The 22,508-nt window shown below is 41.6% G+C and overlaps 1 protein-coding gene across 5 annotated transcripts; it reads left to right on the forward strand.

The window, feature by feature from the left end:
• Positions 1–8,798: 8,798 nt before the first annotated feature.
• NFE2 (nuclear factor, erythroid 2) lies at positions 8,799–20,342 on the forward strand. Of its 5 annotated transcripts, none has more exons than XM_074270146.1 (4): positions 8,799–9,084; positions 10,569–10,856; positions 13,636–13,806; positions 18,975–20,342. In XM_074270146.1, the coding sequence occupies exons 3-4, from the start codon at positions 13,693–13,695 to the stop codon at positions 19,986–19,988; spliced, it is 1,128 nt and encodes a 375-aa protein (XP_074126247.1). In that variant the 5' UTR covers positions 8,799–9,084; positions 10,569–10,856; positions 13,636–13,692; the 3' UTR covers positions 19,989–20,342. The 5 variants fall into 5 exon arrangements, with proteins under 5 accessions (XP_074126247.1, XP_074126248.1, XP_074126249.1 ...); XM_074270148.1 differs by having other exon boundaries at positions 8,952–9,084; positions 10,569–10,585; XM_074270147.1 differs by lacking the exon at positions 10,569–10,856.
• The last annotated feature ends 2,166 nt before the right edge of the window (positions 20,343–22,508 follow it).

A 22,508-nucleotide genomic window follows, 5' to 3' on the forward strand; every position in this document is an offset into this window, starting at 1 on the left:
ATAGTATTGTTGTTGAAGTATATAATGACCTCCTTGTCCTGCTCATTTCACTCAGCATCATAGACAAAAGTTTTAAAAATCTTCTCCTTCCTCCTTTTCCAACTCTCCCTTTTCCCTTTTTGACAGTTGAAGATTTGGCTTCTCATAGTATTTTCACCTTTTTTTGTTATTGTTGTTTGATTGTTTTTTCTGTCTTTCATGTTTTTTAAAAATTTTTATTTATTTATTGCAAAGCTAGATTATTGAACACTGAAAACTATCTTTGCATGTATTTGGAAAAATAAAATACTATTTTTTTTAAAGAAGAAAATAATAAAAATAAAATAATAAACTTCCATTAAAAAAAGACTTGGCTTCTTCTTGTATTGAGAAAAGTGAGGCTATCAGAGGTAGTCCCCTTCTTCTCTCTTTAATGTCCAAACTCCTTAATATCACCCCCCTCCCATTCTCTCTTCCTTTCCCTTAGTTTGACAGTGAGGTGGCCTCTTCTCTCCTCCTCTTGAGCACATTGCAAACCTCATTCATCTTCTCTTTCTCTCTACTCTTCAACCTCTGCCTATCTATTAATTCCTTTTCTACTACCTTCAGACACACCATTCCTTCAAGCTGTTGTCCTGCATTCTTGTCCAGTCACATCTGACTGTTCATGACTTTAAGGACATTTGTCCATGGGATTTTCTTGGCAAGGATACTTGAGTGGTTTGCCATTTAAATCCTTCTCCAGGAGATAACCTTTTTGTCAGTGAGATAATGAGACAAAAAGAAATAAGACTGGGGAGCATCTGAGGCTGGATTTGTACTCCAGCCCACTGCTCTATCACTTAGCTGCCCCATATGTTCTACTTTCTCCCTTTCTTTCTTTTAAAATTTCTTTATTTTTAATACATATTGCTTTATAATTCATGTTGGGAGAGAAAAATCAGAGGAAAAGGAAAAATCTATGTGAGATTTTTTTTTTTAAAGCACAAAAGTAAACATAATATGTACTGATTTACATTTGGTCTCCATAGTTCTTTTTCTGGATGCAGATGGAATTTTCTGCCCAAAGTCTATTGGGATTGCTTTGGATTTCTAAATCCCACTAAATCACTGTATAATTGATCATCGCACATTCTTGCTGTTACTGTATATAATGTATTCCTGGTTCTGCTTATTTCACTCAGCATCAGTTTGTGACCTTGCTTCTGATTTTATCATTCAACTAAAACTGCTTTCTCCAAAACTACCAATGATTTCTTAGTTGCCTTTTTCTCAGTTGTCCTTCTCCTCGATTAAACTGTAGCATTTTACCTTATTGAGTATTGTCTCCCCCTAAACACATTCTTCTCTCTGGGCTACTACCTTAACATAATTTTCCTCTTAATTGTCTTACTACTCTTTTCAAGTCTCCTTTTATGATTCACCATGCCCCTTAACTAAGGGTGTTCTTCAAGACTCTGCAGTAAGTCTTTATTGGGCCACTTCTCCTCTTAGAGACTAATTTTGGTCAGGATGCAAATATGCTTAGCGCATGTTTTATGCAAAACAGGAATATATTAGTTTGCTTTAAAAACAAATTCTGGTATTGTATGTGCATTTTTGTAGAAATTGTTACTGGAATTGTAACTACTTAATTTCAATCAAGATTCTGTAAAAATTTAAATAAAACAAATTTAGAAAAAAAAAAAAGACTGCAGTAAGTCTCCTGCTCTTTGTTGACATTTTCTTTCTTGATGATCTCATTAGCTCTATGTCCAAATAATGTCCAAACTCCTTAATATCACCCCCCTCCCATTCTCTCTTCCTTTTCCTTAGTTTGACAGTGAGGTGGCCTCTTCTCTCCTCCTCTTGAGCACATTGCAAACCTCATTCATCCTCTCTTTCTCTCTACTCTTCAACCTTTACCTATCTATTAATTCCTTTTCTACTACCTTCAGACACACCATTCCTTCAAGCTGTTGTCCTGCATTCTTGTCCAGTCACATCTGACTGTTCATGACTTTAAGGACATTTGTCCATGGGATTTTCTTGGCAAGGATACTTGAGTGGTTTGCCATTTAAATCCTTCTCCAGGAGATAACCTTTTTGTCAGTGAGGTAATGAGACAAAAAGAAATAAAACTGGGGAGCATCTGAGGCTGGATTTGTACTCCAGCCCACTGCTCTATCCCCTGCATCACTTAGCTGCCCCATATGTTCTACTTTCTCCCTTTCTTTCTTTTAAAATTTCTTTATTTTTAATACATATTGCTTTATAATTCATGTTGGGAGAGAAAAATCAGAGGAAAAGGAAAAATCTATGTGAGATTTATCATTTTCTCTATGCTGATGATTTCCAAATCTCTGTATCTAGCCCCAGTATTTTCCTGAAACTTCAATTTAACATCACTAATTGTCAATTGAATATTTCAAATTTAACATGTCTAAAACAGAACTCATCTTTCACTCAAAACTTTCTCCTCTTCCACACTTCTCTATTTCTGTCAAAAAGCACCAGCATTCTTCCAGTGTCCCAGATTCATAAGCTTATATTTATCTTGCTCCTCATTCTGCTTTGCTCCATAAATCCAAACAATTATCAAATCTTGGCAGTCTCCCTTGACAACATCTCTCAATCTGAACTCTGTTCTAAACTAACTCAGCTACCATCTTGGTTTAGATCCTTATGACCTCTCAGCTAGATTATTACAAAAGCTTCCTAATTGTTCTCCCTGTCTCAAATCTCTCCCCACTCCAGTCCACCCCCTACACCACTACTAATGCTATTTACCTTAAGTGTAGAGTTGGTCCTATGTCTCTCTATTCATCAAATACAAATTCCTGGGTTTAGTTTTTAAAATCCATCACAATCTGGCTCTGTATAATCCATCATTCCAGCTTCACTGGGTACTATCTCCCCTCACACACCATGAAATCCTCACAAAATGATCTTTTCTCTGTTCTTATCCTCAACGCTTCATTTCTTTTCTCTGTGCTTGGAATACAAACTATCTACATGGTTCAATACATAGAACACTGGCCCTGGCATGCTCTTCCAGAAAGGAGAAGATCTGAATTCAATTTTGGTCTCAGACTTACTAGCTATGTAACTCTGGACATGTCATTTAACCTGTTTGCCTCAGTTTCTTCAATTGTAAAATGAGGATAATAATGGCCCCTACCTCAAAATCAAATGAGATAATATCTGTAAAGTGCTTAGTACAATGCCTGGCACATGGTAGGCTCTATATAAATATTTATTTCCTCTTTTGAGGAAGAACTTCTGAATGAAATGTTTCCTGATCTATTGGTGCCTTTTCTCCCTAACTACTTTTAACTACATTGTGTATGTTTGAATTTATTCACTTTATATTCATTCTGTATACACATTTGTATTTATCATCTTCCCCTACTAGACTGAAAGCTCTTTGCAAGTAAGAATTATTTCATTTATAGTATTTCTAACATAGACCCAAAGATCAATGATTGTTTTTGTTTGTTTGTTTGTTTTTTGTTTTTTTCTTTTCCGAGGCTGGGGTTAGGTGACTTGCCCAGGGTCACACAGCTAGGAAGTGAGAAGTGTCTGAGACCAGATTTGAACTCGGGTCCTCCTGAATTCAGGGCTGGTGCTTTTTTTTTTTTTTTTTTTGCATGGGTTCTCCCAACATCAAGGAGGATTGAAATTCCTCTATAATTTAAAAGATGACCTTAAAGGGTTACTTTAACTGAAAATTTCATCACTTGGGGCCAGTCTGGTGATGGGCTTCTCTGATGAAGTACAGGAAAAGCACCAGGCCAACAGACTGGAAACTAGAGATACATATAGAAGTACAAAGAAAGATAGATCTTGCCCTCAGGGAGCTTACCTTTAATTGGGGAAGACATCTTACAGAAGAAAGTTGAAAAGCAAGGGGGATAGAAATGGGAAGAGTACCTGCTCAGAGACATAGTGGCAAAGTTGGGCACAGCTGGGAGGACAATGAAACATGTCTAACCAGAGCCCATTTCTAAAATGGAAACCCACCAATGAGAGGAGAAGACAGCATGGAAAAGAGATGTTCTGAACTAAGAAGCAGCTGAGTCATGGTGGGGAATTAGTAAATCTGAATTCAAATCCACCTCTCTAGCCCATGTTTCTTCATTTCTTCTAAAAAGGGGATACTGGACTTGATAGTTTCTGAGATTGCTTCTAACTCAAGATCTATGAGACTTGAGGCTGGGGCACAGTCTTCCATAAATACATATAGCATCCATGGGAAGAGGACTGGAAATTTGGGCAAAATAGTAGTGATAAATGCCCCAGTGGCCCCCTTGCCCTAGAAAGTCTCATTTCCACTCTTTTGGCTCCCTCCTCCAAATGATGAACTCCTTCCCCCTGAAGGATTCAAGTTAGTCATGATTACTCCCTCACTTCTCTCCTGACTCAATCCTCAACTCCTTGGATTTCCCCATCATGCTCCCAAATGTACTTTCTCCGTATTAGAACCAAAGAGGTTCAAATTCCATTTCTGTTACTTACCATCTGTGTGACTTTGAGCAAATAACAAATTCTCTGGGTCTGCTTCCTCCTGTATAAATCTTTACATCTTTACATGTAGTTGAAAAATAAAATTTTATTGAAAAAAACAACAAGAAGAAATTGAGGTAAGCCGAGGCTATGTGACTTGCCCAAGGTCTCCTGAATCACAGAAATCTAAAAACCATTGGAGGCTAGAGTTGAACTCTGTTCTTGACTCCAAGTCTAGAGCTCTATCCACTGAACCATCTAGCTCCCTGTGGGGAAATTCAAACTAAATCAGACCTGGCCTAAGTTAAATGAAGCCTACAAGTCACAGAATTCCATGGCCAGAGTCTTAAAGAATCCATGAAGTTGCAAATCTAGTTCTGGTGACAGAACCAAGCCTTGAAAATTGGGGCCGGGGCCGGGGTTGGGGGGGTTGGGGGGGGTGGGGGGAAGGTTTGGCTTTTACCTACTAGAAGGGCTTCCATCTGAGTGAGGGATGTCCCTGTCCTACTCTATCCTCTCTAATAAAGATGGACAAAGATCATTCATAGTACTTATTACCTAGAACTCTTATGTAAGTACTTATAAGGAAGGTGTTGTTTTATAAACACTGGCTAGCAAGGATTCTTGTTCTTCTGTTTGTTTAATTTTTATTAATTCCTTTTATGTTTACATCACTTCATTTTCCACTATAATTCTCCCCTCTTCTCCACTTAGAAAACCATCCCTTATAACAAAAAATGTTAAAATAAGGAGAATAACAAAAATGCAGTTGGACACAATCAGCAACACCCATTAGGCCTTGTCCCATTTAGCCAGAGTCCCCAACTATGGCAAAGAAGACTGACCTGTTTCTCCTTCTTTTCCTCCGGCTAAACTTGCTCATCACAGTTACACAGTGTTGTTCTTTCCAGTTACCTTGTTGTACTTCTGGGTACATTTTCTTCCTGCTTTACTTGGCATCAATTCATAGAAGTTTTGCCATGATTCTTTGTATACTTCACATTCATTGTAATATGTTATCGCCTTTGTACTCTATACTCCTTTTAATCATTTCCAACCAATGGGCAGTTACATTGTTTCCAATTCTCTATCACTACAAAAAGTGCTGTTATAAGTATTTTGGTTTATATTGGACCTTTCTTTGGTTTTTGACCTAAATATATGCCTAGGAGAAGGATCTCAAGGTCCAATGGCATAGCTATTTTAGTCACCTTGTTAGAATAATTCCAATGGGCTTTCTAGCATGATTGAACCAATTCACAATTCCACCAACGGTGGACTTATCTTTCCACAGCCCATCCAACAGTTTGATTCTTCCCATCTTTTGTCACCTTTGCCATTTTCCTGAGTGAAACCCAAATTAGTTTTGACTTGAATCTCTCTCATTATTGGTGATAAAAGATAAGAGAGATTTTTATCTCTCTTATCATCTCCCTCTTACTCTTTGACCCATCCTGGACTACTTATCTTTCCCCATTTATTACATACCATCTCCCCATGCCATGGCTTTGCCCAAGTTATCCCATGGGACATCCTAGAATGTGGTGGAATGCTCTTGCTTCTCATCTTGGCTTTGGAGTGCTCCAATCTTTGTTCAAAGATACCGTGTCCTTTGTGAGTCCTTGCCTGGATTAGTTCCTCCTTCCTCATGTCAAAAAAAAAAAAAAATTCTTTATAATGACTGTATATATTTTGAGTATATTGATTTCCCCCAGTGGAATGTAAGCTTGTTTTTTGTATCCCCATAATCTGATAGTTTTGTATCCCCATCACCTGGAATATAACCAATTGTTACTAATCATCAAACTCAATTACTTGCTGGTGCATTTCCAGCACTTCTACTCAATCACTGGGCAGAAACTTCAGTGGGCCTGAAATCAGGAAGGCCTAATTTCAAGTCCATCCATAGACCTTTACTGACTGTGGGAACCTAGATAAGTCACTTGTCTGCCTCAGTTTTCCCAACTGCAAAATGGGGATAATAATTGTACCTACCTCCCAGGGTTGTTTGAAAGGATAAAATGAGATAATATTGTAAAGTGTGTAGTACTATATAAATGTTTATTTCCTTCCTTCAGCAATCATTCATCTTTTATTCAACAGCACTTTATGATGACAAAGTATAGTATCTCATTTGATACTAGGAAGGTAGTGCAAATATTATCATTCCCATTTTATAGGGAATGGGAAGGGAAAGGAATGAACATTTATATAGTACATATTCTCATTTAAACCTCTCTCAACAAACTTGAGATGTAAATGCTGTTATTAGCACCATTTGCAATGAAGAAAACTTAAGTAAATAAAAGTTAAATTTTTTGCTCAGGATCATACAACCAGTGTCTGACAGATATTCTGACTCCAGACCCAGGGCTTTACAGATGAGATAACTGAGATTTAAATTATTAGTATGAGCTCCCTGAGAGGAGGGATTATATCATTTTACCTTTTTTTTTTTTTTTTTTTTTTTTTTTTTTTTTAATGTCCTTCAAGACCTGACTAGGACCTTAGAAGTAGGCATTTAATATTTTCTAAATGAGACTAAAATGAATGAACTGTTCACAAACACATAGCTACAAAGCATCAGTCTTCTAATTTAGATTTTTGACCGCCTACTTAGGCCATTCCACCAAACTACTTCCTCGTCTGCTTATTGATTGTAACAAATCAGTTTGCCATAAACCATGAACACAATGTTTCCCACCATTCACATCACCTGTATGGAGTCTAACAGGGGGCTTTGGAAGTTTCAGTACATGACCAGGACATATGGCATCTCTGCCCACCAGTTGGTGGAACATAACAAGCATACATATGTGACCTAGACTGGTACCCATGTGGGAAGCAAAGAGGCTTTTATGATGCCCTGAGCAGACTTTGCCTCCTGTTCTACACAAGACATACATATAAAGTTCTACTCTACTCTGCCACCCTCCACCAAGACATTCACAGATGCAACAAGTTGCTAGGGAAGACTCTGAAAATCAAAGTGGAAAGAGTATTGGATTTGAAGTTGGAGGACCTGAGTTCAAATTTCAGTTCTAATCCGTACTACCTGAATGATGTTAGGTAGGAACACTTAACCTCCTGAACTACATTTTCTTTTTTTGTCCCTCATTAAAATGAGGCCTCTATGGTCCTTTCCTTTCCATATCTACAGCAAGAACCTTGATCCCATGACTAGATGGCTCCTGTGGTCCATTTGGATTCCAAATCTATGATCCTCTAATAAAAGAAAAATGGGTTTAAGGTACAGCTTGAAGAACTAAGGCTAGAGATCAGGAGGGATTAATAGAGTTCCTAGAATCTGGAACCTTAGGGATGAGTTAGCTCACAAGCCCTCATTTTATAGAGGAATTCAGCCCAGAAAGACTTCATTAAATGACTTTAAAATGACATTAAATGTCTCCCAAATCCAAATTCAGTATTCTTTCTACTAAAGCAATTTCAAAACACTAGAAAGCTAGGGGAAAGGGTGAAAAGGGTAAAGGGACAGCAAAAAAGGCCTTAAACTTTCCTTCCTTCCTGATCTACCTATTTGGGATGGAACAAGAGTTATGGACATCTGAGAAGGGGAATGGACGCAGTATCTTTTCTAGAGCCCCAGTTGCCAAACACATAGAAGAGACTGAAATCTTCAGGGGTGGGATGCAGTACCCTCCACACTTGCCCTGGCAGTTGGCAGGCTGCAGAGTCCCTGCCTGGGACAAGCAAGCTGATGGGGAGGACGGCCAAAGGCATCTCTTTAAGGTAGGTGAGTAATTCTGCTCCCCACCCACAATACACACACATACACACACACACACACACACACACACACACACACACACACACACACACACACATCCTGGGCAAGAAAGAGGCCTTTGTCCCAGGCCATATGAGGCAGAGGGGGAGGGGAAGTTACAGGTAGAGACTTTAAAGCATCCATTCCCCCACTCCTCCTGCACATCAGTCTTCCTGCTCCCCATGATCTGGTCCTGGCTCGGATGGGGCATCCTGAAATGAGGATCCTAGGTGTTCTGACCCTATACACCTCTACTGGCCCAGTAAATCAGGAAGCTGGACAGGTGGATCATGGCCATCTCTTTGAGGCCTTCCCTATTCCTCATTTCTGTCACCCAGGGGCTGCTAGAAATCAGAACCAGTGTAAGGGCTTGTAGGTCATTTTCAGATAGGGCTGCCACAATTAGGATCTCATCTATACACAGAATGCAAGCAACTGAGGCCCATTGGGCAGGGAGCATGTATGTCTGGGTCTGCCCAGTAAGCCTGGGGCTTGGGGGTGGAGTAAGAGGTGTGGGCAGAAACCACATAGGGCTCAAGTTTCCTCTGTCAGCCAGAAGGGGCAGGAGGAGAGGAGGGCCAGGGAGAAAGGGGAGGTTGGGAGGAGGGACTGATAGCTCATAGCCTGGGGGCTTTGGAGAAGAGGTTTCAGCTGCCTGGGGATCTACAGCCTGAGCTCTTGAACTCAGTCCCTGGATATGCTACAAGGAACGAATCTCCATCTTTCCTCCCAGTGACACCAGTGTGGTCTGTCTCATCTCCCTGCCTTCTCAGAGACAGAAATACCAAGAGAAACCTCTCCTTCTTCTCTCCACTGCCTGGACACTACTACAGGTAAGGGACTGGAAAGGAGATTCTAATGGGGAAATTAGGGCAAGAAGAATTCTTAACTTTCCATAACTTCTGCTGAGTCTTAAGATCAGATCTTTGGATTGGGAAATGTCTTTGGAAAGGCAAATAGATATAGGTTATACACTCTTGAGATCCTCATGAAACAGAGTACAAAAAGAGAGAGTATCTCAAGAAATAGAAATTGGGATGGATTATTTGAAGGATTTGCTGAAAAAAGAAGCCTGAGGGAAACACAAGAAGAAAAAGTGGGACTAAGTAAAATCAGGAAAAATCAGGAAAAATAGTGTTCTTATTATCTAACTAGGTACATGGGAAGAATTGAAAAAGTTCAGTATGCACCATCTTTTTCCTCCCATCCATCCATCTATCCCTCCATCTATCCATCCATCCATCCATATATACACAAATACATACATAGTCACATCCCAAGGTTCCTAATAGATTTAATGTGGGCGTTGTATGTATGGCAGAGGAAGGTATAGGGAAGCAGTATAAATACAGAGAATGGGTCCACTCGGGATACCTGGTTCCGTGCCTCAGTATATTCTTTGCCCCTCTGGAAAGATGGAAAGTAAGATTCAGAATTTAAAATGAAGAGTGAAAAGAGAAAGAAGAAAATAATTTCTTTCATGGAGGAGCCTGGCTTGGGGTGGTAGATGCTAGACTGGGGAAAGTGAGGATGATGGGGAGCAAGGATCTTTCTTTTACTCCTTCTCACTGCTTCCGCAAGGAATAGGCAGAGTAGAAGTTGAAGAGGATAGTGGATAGTATTCTCTGCCCTCCCTTCACCTTCCCCAGCTGTACTTACATTTCCCCTCCACCCTACTAACCCCCCCAAGAAGCAGAGTTCTGTTCTGAAAATTTTCCTTTCTAGCTTTTTCTCTGGGTTGATTCCCCCTTTCTTTCCTTTACTTCTTTTGCCTTTTTCTCTGTGTATATTTCTCTAGTTTTTTTGTCTCTCTTCAACACATCTAATGTTATATCAATCTCAATTATATCTAACTAAAGTTTTAGCCAACTTTTCTTGACCACCACCAAAGGTAAGCTCATTTCCTGATTGGGAGGCTAGTATGAAAACAAAATGAGGGCAAAAATAGAGACCTTGGGGCAGCTAATTGGCACAGTGGATAGAGCACCAGCCCTGAAGTCAGGGGGACCTGAGTTCAAATCCTACCTCAGACACTTAACACTTCCTAGCTGTGTGACCCTGGGCAAGTCACTTAACCCCAATTGCCTCAGTAAAAAAAAAAAAAAGAAAAAGAAAAAGAAAAGAAACCTTGAAACCAGGATACACGAATTAGGAAGCACAGAACTCAGGGATACTTGGGATCTAGGGCAGAGTAGAAATCCTGGGAAGCAGGATTTGGGAAAGTTCTCCCTCCTTTCTTCAGCACCTCCAATTCTCAAGCCTTGGTGCTCCCTCCCTAGATGATCCTAATAATTCTCTATTCCTCATCTCCTCATAGGACTCCAAGATCTTTCTGTAAGTGTTTAGAGATTCCATCAAGAATATACAGAGCAGAACTAAGAAGAGGCAGCGGTAGCCTGAGGGAAAAGATGTTTCCATCCTTAGAAATCTCTATATTCTGCTGTTTATATTCAACTTCCATTTGTATGGGCTAAAAAAGAGATCATTCAACATGAAGGCAGGAGGATGGAGAAAATAGCCCTAGCAGAAGCTGTACGCACTACTGAATGACCACCTGGAAAAGTATCAAGAGACAGGGAGATTTCCTTCAGAAGACCTTCCTCAGGTGAAAGTCACTAAGAAATAAACTTAAATGCATTTGTATGGAATAAATTGTATGTCATAGCCACAGATATCTCCCCAGTGTCTTCCCACTAATCCTTGGCCCTCTCCCTCAGGGTACCCCACACCCTTTTTATTTGGAATGATCTTTTTCACCATCTGTCCACTCCTTTTTTCTCCCCACTTCATTGGGTCTCAAACACGTGTTTTCTGAAATTGAAATCCCTAAGGGCCAAAGAGGATAAACATGTTTTTGAGGGGACTCTTGACTATCACCAGGTTAGTTGTGGGGAAAGAAAAAATTTACCCCTTCCTCACCCCCTGGCTCAAATCCCTTAATTTCCCCTTGCAGAGAGATGGTAGAACCAACCAAGAGATACATCACCATTTTCCTGAATGGGGAAGACAGAACTTCAGGGAAATGGGCCCAAAGGGAAAGAATACTAAGGCCAAGGGAAAGAGAAAAATCAGAAAAATTTAGACCTTGGGTTTCCAAGGGACTTTAAGACAGCATGTCCTTTTTACTCACAAGGGCATTATCTGCATTTAAAGATGAGGCAATAGAACATCAGAGGGTTTCAATGATATGCCCAAGTTTATACGGGCAGTTACTAGTAGAAAAGGAAGCACATTCTAGGTCTTCTGCCTGCTGACGCCTGAAGGAGGCAAAGGCAGAAACCCTTCCCAGAGAAACTGAGAGGAGAAAAAGAGGGGCTTCGAGTGGAATAGGATAAGGGAAAGAGGGGGCATATCTATGAAGTAAGAGCCATTTCCCCCAAGCCCTCTCACTTTTCCTTTGTCACCACCCTTAAAGGGACTCAGGAGTGACTGTTCTTCATTCACATTGCTTTTACACAATTTCCGGCCAGAAGCCAAAGTAGAAGGCCAGAGGTTGGGGTTCCGGTGTTGAAATGGCATCAAGAACAGGACACAAACACCCCACCCACTTAGCCCCAAGACACAAAGGGGTTCACCCTATGACTACACCCAGCCTGAACCCAAGGCCTCCAGGCAGGCCTATGGACATTGGCAAGGAGGAGGTTGGAAGGAAGGCAATGATACTGGGAGGAGGGGGGAAGATAACACAAGATGGGGAGTCATAGGGTCAGTGTTCAAATCCCAGACTATCCATTGCTTTCTGTGGGAGCTTGGACACATCTAAGCTATCTAGTCTTTAGCTTTCTCCATTATAAAAGGAAAGGGTTGGACCAAATGATGTCTAAGGTTGCTTTAGATGTAAGCTATGATTCTATGATGCTTGGGACAGGGGACACTTAGAAGAGAGGGACATGAACAGAGAAGGTAAATAGGGGAAGAAGGTAAGGGCCATTGATACATTCCTCCTGTTTGAGAACATTACTGTTAATAATATTACAAATAATTATTTTATTAATATTACTAATAAACCTCAACAATACCTTATGTATACATAAGAACCTTTTCTAGTTCTCACTAAATTGAGTTATTAAATATTACTTTTTGAGGGTTTGTGCCTAATTAAGGAGTAGGATCTATACTAATTTACCATGATTGATTGGGAATGTCTGTTTCTAAGGCCATACTTACTGCTGAGATCATTAAAGCATTTTAGCCTTAGGAACCTATTATTGAAGGTTTCTCCTATGCTAAGGAAAGTAAGTTTGACCTCCTTTCGGAAGAAGAAGAGGTCTCTGATTCTTAAATTATGAAGAGGTCCCTCTCGATGTCTTCCTCAAACTTGTTTTAAATTTCTTCACTCAAAGAAGATGATGGGGTGCTGCCTTAACAATTTTTAGATGCTTTCTCCCACCCACTCCCAACTACTTTTCCTCAAATCCCTTCCTCATCTGGCCCTATACCTTTCCTATCAGAGAAAAGATAAAGAGAAAAGGGATGTGAACTGGCGTGAAGAGGAATGAGTTGGCAGTGTTTTGCCTAGAGAAAAATAGATTGGGAATGCTAATAATGGTAATGATCTTCATGTCTTCAAAATGGATTCCTAAATGGATGGAACAACTGGAAAATATTGAGGATAGATAGTAAAAAGAACTTCTAAATAAGAGATGAAGGAAAACTGGAGGCAGTTTTGCTTTGAAGAGATCTCAGTTTAAAAAGAAAACTGTGTGGGCTGGGGAATGACTCTTTTGGGGCCACAGGCACAGAGGTTATGCCTGGAAACCCTATCTTCCTTTCCTACTCTACTCTTTGCTCTAGGGCTGATAAGCTCTTATCTCCCTTGGCCAGGAGGAGCCTAGGGTGGGGAAATAGGAGTGAGTAAGGCTATTATCAAGGACTAGGTCTGGAGTGGAGGTGGTTGACTCTTTCCATGGTACAGCCTCTTAAGGATCTCAAACTTCTTACATATCTTAGGAAGAAAAAAAAAAAGGTTAAGGTCCTGGAAAGGATAAGTAAAATGAAGGAGAGAAATAAACTTCTGCTGTTGCCCCAGAGAAAAAGCCCTGGAGTCCTGACTCCCTTTCCCAGCTGTGGATGTGGTTTTGGGGTGTGAAGAGGAATAGAAGAAAGGACTAAAGACCAGGGAAGATAAAAGACCTAACTGTTACTGCCTCTCCAAAGACAAATAATTTGTTTTAACAGAAAAGTGGGTTCTGTGATACTAAGGACTTCCCAGCTCATAGAATTTGGTGGTCAAGTAAGGGAAATAGGAGCCTTTTTCCCTCGAGGGATCTCCCAGAAGTCAGAGAGTTGAGATAAGGGGAGAGTCCCTCCCAATACAAGCTGCAGGATGGACAATAGGCACTTGGGTAGGTGAGATCCTTACCCTTCTCACTTCATCATTTCAGGTTGCTTGGGTGACCCTTGGCCCCAGGGGAGCCTTTCCTGGCTCCTGGCCTGGTAGGATGCCCCCGTGTCCTCCACAGCAGAGCAGGAACCGGGCTACGCTACTCACTGCCCCAGAACTGGGAGAGATGGAGCTGACTTGGCAAGAAATTATGTCTATCACAGAGCTGCAGGTGAGAAGGGGGAGGATGGTCTGGGCAGCAAGGGTGGTGACTAGGAGTCTGAGGAGAAGGGCCAGAAAATGCTCTCCCCGAGAAGGGTGTGACTGCAGGAGTAGGCCAGAATTGGAGATCAGGTGAAAATCAGACAAGCCCAGGTCAGGAGATGGGGATGGGCAAGAAATTTGGCCTGGGTAAACAAGGGAGAGAGTAGCTAAAGAGGGCTGGGAGCAGAAAGGGAGTAGCTGTTGGTGTGGTAAAGGAAACACAGGCTTTCTCCACTGTTTTTCTTCCATCTTCCTTTTCTCACTTGCTCACCTACTTTCTTTGTTTTTTTCTCTTCTCCATCATTCTTCCTCTTCCTTTACTGCTTCCCTATTTAATCCTTTTCCCCATACCTTTTTACTTCCTGCTTCCTCTCACCTCCTTAACCTCCCCCTCTTTAGTGTCCCCTTACCCCTCTTCTTACCCGGCCCCTCCCCCCAGGTAAGAGAGTCTGGGGCCTTTGAGGGAGGATGATGCAGGGGTCCCCTCCTCCTGCTGGTCAGACAAAGGGGTATCTGTTGAACAGAACAATGACTTCTTTGTCCCTAGTTGGTTAGGGATCTGGGGTGGCCGCTGGCCATGGGCTGGGGGCAGTGCTCATAGCAGGCTTACTGCATCCCTGCTTGGACTGGATGGCAGACAGAGGAGAGACAGATGGAAGCAGGGGCAAGAAGAAATTGTACCGATCTTCAGAGTCCCGAATTACCCCAGAGCTCTTCACCTCCAATTCTTTCCGTTTTATCTCACTCCGTCATTATCCTTTTTCAGACTTTCTCTCTTTTCCCCAGTTCTAGATTCCTCCTCCTCACCTTCCACTTTTCTATGTCCCCCATTCTGTCCCTTTCCCTTCTAATTCATCAATGCCTCTCACCCCACATCTCCCTAATCTCTAGGTTTTTAAACACAGATGAGCATCCAATACTAAAATGTTCTCCCTCCCTCACTGTTCTTATATCTTACAAAAACAGCTGCATTATTATAAGATCATGAGATCCCTTATGGAAGCACTTTGTTGTTGCTCCTCATCTCAGATCTCCTCCACCAAACTGCCTCCCACTCAGCAATTGTCCTAGCAAGTTGGTATAAAAGTCCCCAAAAGAACTTGACCCTAGAAGGAAGACTTGACATCCATTCCTCTGTCTATACACAGAAAGATTCATAGGATTATAGGACCATAAAGCTAGACTTGAAAAAGACCTCAGAGGCAATCTAGTCTAAACCCCAAACTGGGATAATGACTTGACCAAGATCACATGCACAGGCATGTTAAAGGCTTTCTAATTCCAGAGATTCTTTGATTCTTTGTATCATAATTTACCATTGATGTACTTCCTTCTTAGAATAATGAAGATCTTTTTTAAATTTTAAAACTTTTTCCAAAAGATTCTTCGACTAAATGCTTTGGGAATTCTTCCTTGGATGCTAAACTCAGTATCTCCTATAATTAATAATAATAGTCTAGCTAACATTTAGATAATTCATTTAGGTTTGCAAAATACTTTACAAATATTAGCTTAGTTCATCTTCACACCCTGGAAAACATAGGCTAATATAATCCCCATTATACAGGTGAGAAAATTGAAAAATACAAGGTTAAGTGACCTGCCCAGGGTCACACAGCAAGTAAGTATCCAGGGCCACATATGAACTCAGGTCTTCCAGACCCAGTACTCAACAGACTGCGCCACCTAGCTGCCTCTTTATTTACATATTAATTTAATGGTTCCTTGTGTCAAGGACCCTTTTGGCAATGTGGTGAAGACTGGAAATCATGTTTTTAAATACATAAAATTAAATATCCATAACATTGCAAAGGAAATCAATGATAATGAAATGATTTTTATTAAAAAAAAAGTTCCTGCACCCCAAGTTAAGGACCCCTGCTTAAGTCAAAACTTAGTAAATAGGCCATATTTTCTGTCCCACCCTATGTGGTCTCTATTTCCCCAAACTTTTTTCTTGCCTTCAGACTATCATTTCAGATCCTTCAATCAGCCATTCAGTCAAAAAAAATATTTACTATGTGCTAGGCACTGTGCTCAATTATGGGGATACAAAGAAAGGCAAATCAATCAATCAATCAATCAATCAATCAGTCCCTGCCCTCAAGGAGTTCACAAGCTAATCGAAGAGAGAACTTGCAAATAATTATGCAAAAGTAACATATGCTAGACAAATTGGTGATATATCACAAAGGGAAGGCTTTAAGTGAGGTCTGGAAAGGCTTTTTTAAACTGGGACTTGAAGAAGGCAAGAGAAAGGAAAAAATTCCATGAGGCATAGGGGGTGAGTGGGGCCAACAGTGAAAATCCATGGACTTGGGAGATAGAATATTTTGTTGGAAAAAAAACAAAGAAGACAATGCCATTGAATAACAGTGCATAAAAGGGAGTAAGAGATAAACTTAGAAAAGTTGGAAAGTTTTGATGTGCTTTAAAAGCTATAGGATTTTATATGGAGGTAAAAGAAATCATTTAGAGTTGATTGAACAGAAAGCAGGGCAAGGCCAATGTGAGACATAATCAGACTTGTGATTAAGGAAGCTGTCAATTTGACCGCTGAGTAGATGTCCTGGAGTGGGGAGAGACCTAGATAGAGAAACCAACCAGCAGGCAGTTGCAAAAGCCCAGGTATGAGGTGATGAGAGCCTACACAAAGGTGGTGAGAGATGGAAACACATCAGGGAGATGTTACAAAAGCAAAATCAATGGGATAGATCGCACTGGGTGACTTAATGGTGCCTTTGACAGTAACAGGAAAGTCGGGAAGAAAGGAAGACTTGGGGGTAAAGATAAGGAATTCACTTTTAGACATGTTGAGTTTTAAATAAATATAGGACATCCAGTTGGAGATGCAAGACTGGAAGTCAGCAGAGAGGTTAGGGATAGATGAAAAGATCTGAGAACACTTATATTGAGATAATTGCATGATGTTAATGAGGTCACCAAGCAGAGAGCTGAAAGAGGATCCAGCAAAAAAAGACTCAAGAAACAGTCAGAACCAGAACCACGAAAACCTAAGGGAAGAGAGTATCTAGGAGAAGAGAGTGGTAAATGGCATTACATTTTTTTTTTTTTTTCAGGCTGGGATTAAGTGACTTGCCCAGGGTCACACGGCTAGGAAGTGTTAAGTGTCTGAGACCAGATTTGAACTCAGGTCCTCCTGAATTCAGGGCTGGTGCGGCATTAAATGTTAAAGAGAGCATGAGGAAAGAGAACTTAGATTTGGCCATTAAGAAATCACTGGTAATTTTGGATAGAGTAATTTCAGTTGAATATTGAAGTAAAAATCTAGACTTTAGAGCCTAAAGATGAGAGTGAGAGGAAAGGAAGTGAAGGCTCCAACTGTAGACAGTCTCCTGAAGGAGTTTAGCTACAAAAGGGGAGAGACAGATAGTGAGGATTTTTTGAGGATGGTGGAGATATTTATAGGAGGTAGAAAAGGAACTAGCTCTCTATGAAGAGCCTCATTTTTTTTTTTTTCCAATGAAATATGAGGAAAAGGTTTTCAGATGAGAGAACCACAAGAGGTTTGAGGAGGGATAAAAAAATGTTTAGAAAGGGCAGCTAGATGGTGCAATGGATAGAGCACCAGTCCTGAAGTCAGGAAGACCTGAGTTCAAATGTGACCTCAGATGCTTAACACTTTCTAATTGTGTGACCCTGGGCAAGTCACTTAACCTCAATTGCCTCAGTAAAAATAAATAAATAGAAAAATCACTGATGATTGGGATAAAGAATCAGTTTAAGAAAGTATAATTAGATTGCCTTGCTACAGTGAGAGCCCAGTTGTAGTGATTCCCATGAGCAGTTTCATGATTTTTCTCCAGCTTTATTTGGCACATGGGTGGTAGTGAAGTCAGCAAAGGCTAAGAGTAATCCATGGTTAAGGCTTGGAAGGGCAAGATGGACAATAAGATAAAGGAGCAGGGGTTTCTTTTTTCTTTTTTCCCCCGAGGCAGTTGGGGTCCAGGGTCATACAGCTAGGAAGTGTTAAATGTTTGAGACCAAATTTGAACTTGGGTCCTCCTGACTGGTGCTCTATTCACTGCGCCACCTAGCTGCCCCAAGAGCAGGGGTTTCTAGAGAGAAGACAGTTTGGGACTGAAATGATTCACCCAAAGAGTCAAGATGAAGAAGGGAGGAGAATGTAGTCAGAGTAATAGTGACAGACTGGGAAAGAACCGAGAGGAGGAGAGTTGCGAAATTTCGATGAGTGCAAAGAACACTATTAGGGTGTAAAGGTAAAGGGGAATGGTAACAGATTGGGAGCAGTGGAAGGGATTTCAGAGTTTTCTCCCATCCTCAATCTTCCTAACTTCTGTTTTCCCTTATCTTTTTCTCACCTATCCCCAAGTATTTCCTGACCTTTCAGGAGGGAATATGTGTCAGGATGGGACTGGAGATGGGAGTAGATATCTATGGAGAGTTGAAGCTGTAGTGCTGGGCCTTGGTATGAGATTTATCCCATCCTGCCCTGCTCCCCAGACTCCCCACTATTCCTTCCAGAAACATACCAATTAGTATATTCCCACGGGGTGCTACTTTTTCCTTTCTGTGGCTTGCCAGTGCTTGTAGGAGCCTAGCTGGGGGGAAGAGTTCACTCCATAGAAACCTTTCCTGCCCCATTGCCTGGAGGAAATGCTGGGATGTGTGTGCTAGATAAGTTAGGACTGATGTGTACCAGGGGACGAGGCTGAATATAAGGCTGGAAAGCCTGTGTGGAGAATTCAGAGCTAAGCCCAGAGAGAAGGAAGTTGATTATAATGGAATGAGGACCAGTTATCGGTCATGTTGATTGAAGGGCTAAGTATAGGAATAGAAGAGCTAAGGAAAGTATTAGCGGCTGAATGTGGGCAAAAAGACACTGTAGGATTGGGGATAACTATAGAGAAAGGAGGTTGCATGTAAGGATGAAAAGCGGAGTTCAACAGAAGTTGAGTATAGGGGATAGGGATGCTGAATGGAATGGGAAAGTGGGTATAAAAAATGGGGACATGAGTATGGGAAATATGAAGATGAATAGAATGGGGGGATGAGCATGAAGGAATGGTAAGGGGTGCTGGGGATGCTTGGAAAAACAGGCCTAGCCAGGCAAAGCTTCTTTCACAGTGAACTGACCGGTCTTTCCTTGCACAGGGCCTTGATATACAAAATGAGCCAACCTTTGAGTCCCCAGTGCCATATCCTGGGCCTGCACCTCCCCCTGCTTATGGACCTTGCCCAATTCTCCCTGACACTGGGAGCCACCTCACCTCACCCTATGAGGGTCTCTACCAGGACTTCCCCCCACCTTCCGCTATAGTTCCAGATTCTCCCTATGCATATGGCAGCTTGGCCCTTCCTGTTTCCAAACCCATGACTCTCTCAGGACTCCTCAGCGACCCTCTCCCCAAGTCCCTGTCCCTGCTGGACATGGGGCTGCCTGTGGGACCCACCAAACCTCAAGAAGATCCTGAATCTGACTCTGGTTTATCCCTCAACTACAGCGATGCAGAATCTCTAGAGATGGAGGGAATAGAGGCTGGGAGACAGAGAGGAGAATATGTAGAGATGTTCCCAGTTGAGCACCCCTACCCCCTCATGCCTACCTCTCTAGTCCATTCCAACTATCCTCTGCCACCTCCCGAGACTCACTTGACTTTTGAACCCATGATGTGCCCTGCAAAGGCCAAACCCTCAGGGAGAGGGGAGTCAGGAAGCAGGGATGAGCGCAGGGCTTTGGCCATGAAAATCCCCTTTCCCACTGAGAAAATTGTCAACTTACCTGTGGATGATTTTAATGAGTTGGTGGCTAGGTATCCGCTGAGTGAAAGTCAGCTGGCCTTAGTCCGGGACATCCGACGGCGGGGCAAAAATAAAGTGGCTGCCCAGAACTGTCGAAAAAGGAAGCTGGAGACCATTGTGCAGTTAGAACGAGAATTGGAGAGATTGGGCAATGAGCGGGAACGGCTGCTCAGGGCCCGAGGGGAGACCAACCGGACTCTGGGGGCCATGCGCCAGCAATTGGCAGAGCTGTATCGAGATGTCTTCCGGAGACTGCGTGATGAAGCTGGAAATGGCTACTCCCCAGAAGAGTATGCCCTGCAACAGGCTGCTGATGGTGCCATCTTCTTGGTGCCCAGGGGAGTCAAGATGGAGACTTCAGACTGAATGGGGAAGAAAAATTAGGAGGGAAAAGAAATTGGAGATCACGTGCATTTCCTTCTTCCCCCTTTTTAGACGGGTGCTCCTCAAACGTGGTTCTTTCAGACAGAGGTTGGAGAATTGAATTGATTTGGAAGGTTCAGGAAGAAGGGCATCCCTGGGAAAGTAAAGGGTAGGGGAACAAGTAGGAATGCCACAGTGGTAACTTCAGGAGAGCCTGGTTTGGGGTATGTAGGAGGCCTGGAAGCTGTTCGCTCCCTTCCTAATCATCCCCCTCAATTCAATTCCCCAGATAGGCCCCTGCCCCTCCAAGGACTCAAATTAAGCTTTGAAAGATAAAGCATGATACAAAAAACTTTATTTGGTCTTTTCACTTGTATAATTTGGGCAGTGTCGGGCATCAACATAGAAACTGCTCATAGGCGGGAGTTATTGGGGGGAAGGGAGAGGGATATGGGGGAGTGCTTAGGGGATGAGTGGAGAACATACTGGTTGGACCCTGAGGAATAAGTCGAATCTAGTCCCCAATAACAGAAGGAAGGTAATAGTAGGTTCTGGAGATTTAATATCTAGCAGTTATCTTCTCTGCCCCTTCTAGACCAGATCCTATAGGCACAGGGGACTGCAGTTGGTACAAGACTTCCTCCATTCCCCTCCCCCCCTGGACTTCCTAGGAACATTTCTCCCTTAGAGAACAGATCATTTTTCCAAAGCTTAGGGTTGGGGAGTAGAGGGGAAAGGTCAGGGAGGTGGAAAGAAGGCAGTAACATATCTTAACTTTCCTTTACACAAAAGTCCATAAACCTGTATTCTAATGAAATCAGTCTAGGGCCAAGCTGTAATAGAAAGCCCAAAAACTTAATAGGTAAGTTTTTAAGTAGACCTCACCATGACTACTGATCCGTCCTAAAACAGGACTGGTAAAATTCTCATCACTTGTGATGAGCTTGTTCAATCTTATTTTGCCTAGAAGAAATGACTGCTCCCTGAATTCAGACACTATTTGACTCACACAAATTAAGAATTTCAGGAGAGAAAGCTAGTCTAGGAGTATCTCATGGTTCCAAAGAAATGGTCATCCAACTGTGCTGTTTATAATACAGAGAAGACTGTACACAAATATTAGAGGAAAAAACTGGCAAAGTGACAAAACAAAATTTGGTGTCAGAATGCAAACTACCTGGTGGGTATTGGAAGTAGAGCATTAGAGTAGAAATGCCATTTAACAAAATGGACAAACTATTAGATGAGCTAGAGCAGTGTTAAGTGAGATAAGAAGGGGGAATAAAAGTTGTTCAAATTTAAGTATGCACTCCTCCCATTTCCAAAAGGACTTGAATAGGAATAATTAGACAAAACCATCCAGTCCTTGAATAGGAGTCGTTTAAAAATTTTTTAAACCAGGTATTTTCCTGTACCAGTCATAATCTTGAAAACTCATCTTTCCTCTTCTCCTAAAAATATCTCTAAGCAACTTGGTTTAGGGTTGCTCATTATATTTAAGAAATTCTAGACCATTCCTAAATCCACATCACTCTGCAATCCTACTCAATTTCTTTTTAAAAGGATTGGTTCAGATGGTGCTCCATATCACTTGAATGGCTAGACAGAAACTTCTAATTTTGGTAGCCCCCAATGCACTGGTGGCTCCAAATCTGAGACATTTGGCGTTTGCTGCACCTTGGCTGTAGGGAATGGGGTCTTTCTTGTTTGATTTCCAGCTTCCTGAAATCTTGATGTTCATTGATTTAAAGGGCTAATTACTTACTAGACTAGGAACTGGACCTGATTTTATTTGTACAGGGATAAAAGATAAAGTACTTTTATGTCTGGCTGGCTTTTAAGACCTGTTCCATGGATTTCTAGAAATGTCAATTTATTGTAGTAGGTAGATACATGGAAATTTCAGGGAGGTGGGGAAGGCTGTTATGCCTCATGTCTGACACAAACTTGGAAGATGAATTTGAAATTTTAGGACTACTTGACCAGGTGTGGACTATGGAGAAAATCCAACAATTTTGCAGTTGACGTAAGTGGCCAATATTGGCTATAAGGGGTTTGAAAGCCAAGGTCTAGTGAAAAATTTGAGAAGGCAGATTTGGCTCCATACCCACCTTTAGAATCTGCTACGTGGTCATAGTGACTTAAAACGAGTGTTAATACAAGTAGTTCCACGGCAACTTACTAATATATAATTCACTTTTGGCTAGCTTGTTTCATGGCAAGCCCAGGATCAGTATTTGTCACACATTAGAATTTTAGATTATAGCTAGTATTAGTGGGGAAGATCAGACTTCACACATTAAATCTCTAGACTCTCAATGTCCTTCTCTAACCTTGACCCATCCAAGACAAATAGGGCTTTTTCACAAAACTCAAATTCCATCGTTCCTTGATTTTACTGTGCAACTGGAGGAACCTAAAAGGCTCAGTCACCACCACAAATACAATTATAGGTCTGAGATTTGTGCTCTGGTTGTCAGTTTGTCTTTATGAAGCTAGGGGAAGTATCTGTATCCAGAAGGA

The sequence above is a fragment of the Sminthopsis crassicaudata genome, chromosome 5 (assembly GCF_048593235.1).
Source record: "Sminthopsis crassicaudata isolate SCR6 chromosome 5, ASM4859323v1, whole genome shotgun sequence".
Taxonomy (NCBI): domain Eukaryota; kingdom Metazoa; phylum Chordata; class Mammalia; order Dasyuromorphia; family Dasyuridae; genus Sminthopsis; species Sminthopsis crassicaudata.

Bases quoted from the DNA above. Each gene is read 5' to 3' on its own strand.
- NFE2 (XM_074270144.1), top strand. From the start codon at position 13,158: ATGGTACAGCCTCTTAAGGATCTCAAACTTCTTACATATCTTAGGAAG. The intron at 13,218-13,635 runs GTTAAGGTCCTG...TCATCATTTCAG, and splicing joins TTAGGAAGAAAAAAAAAAAG to GTTGCTTGGGTGACCCTTGG. The intron at 13,807-18,974 runs GTGAGAAGGGGG...TTCCTTGCACAG, and splicing joins TGTCTATCACAGAGCTGCAG to GGCCTTGATATACAAAATGA.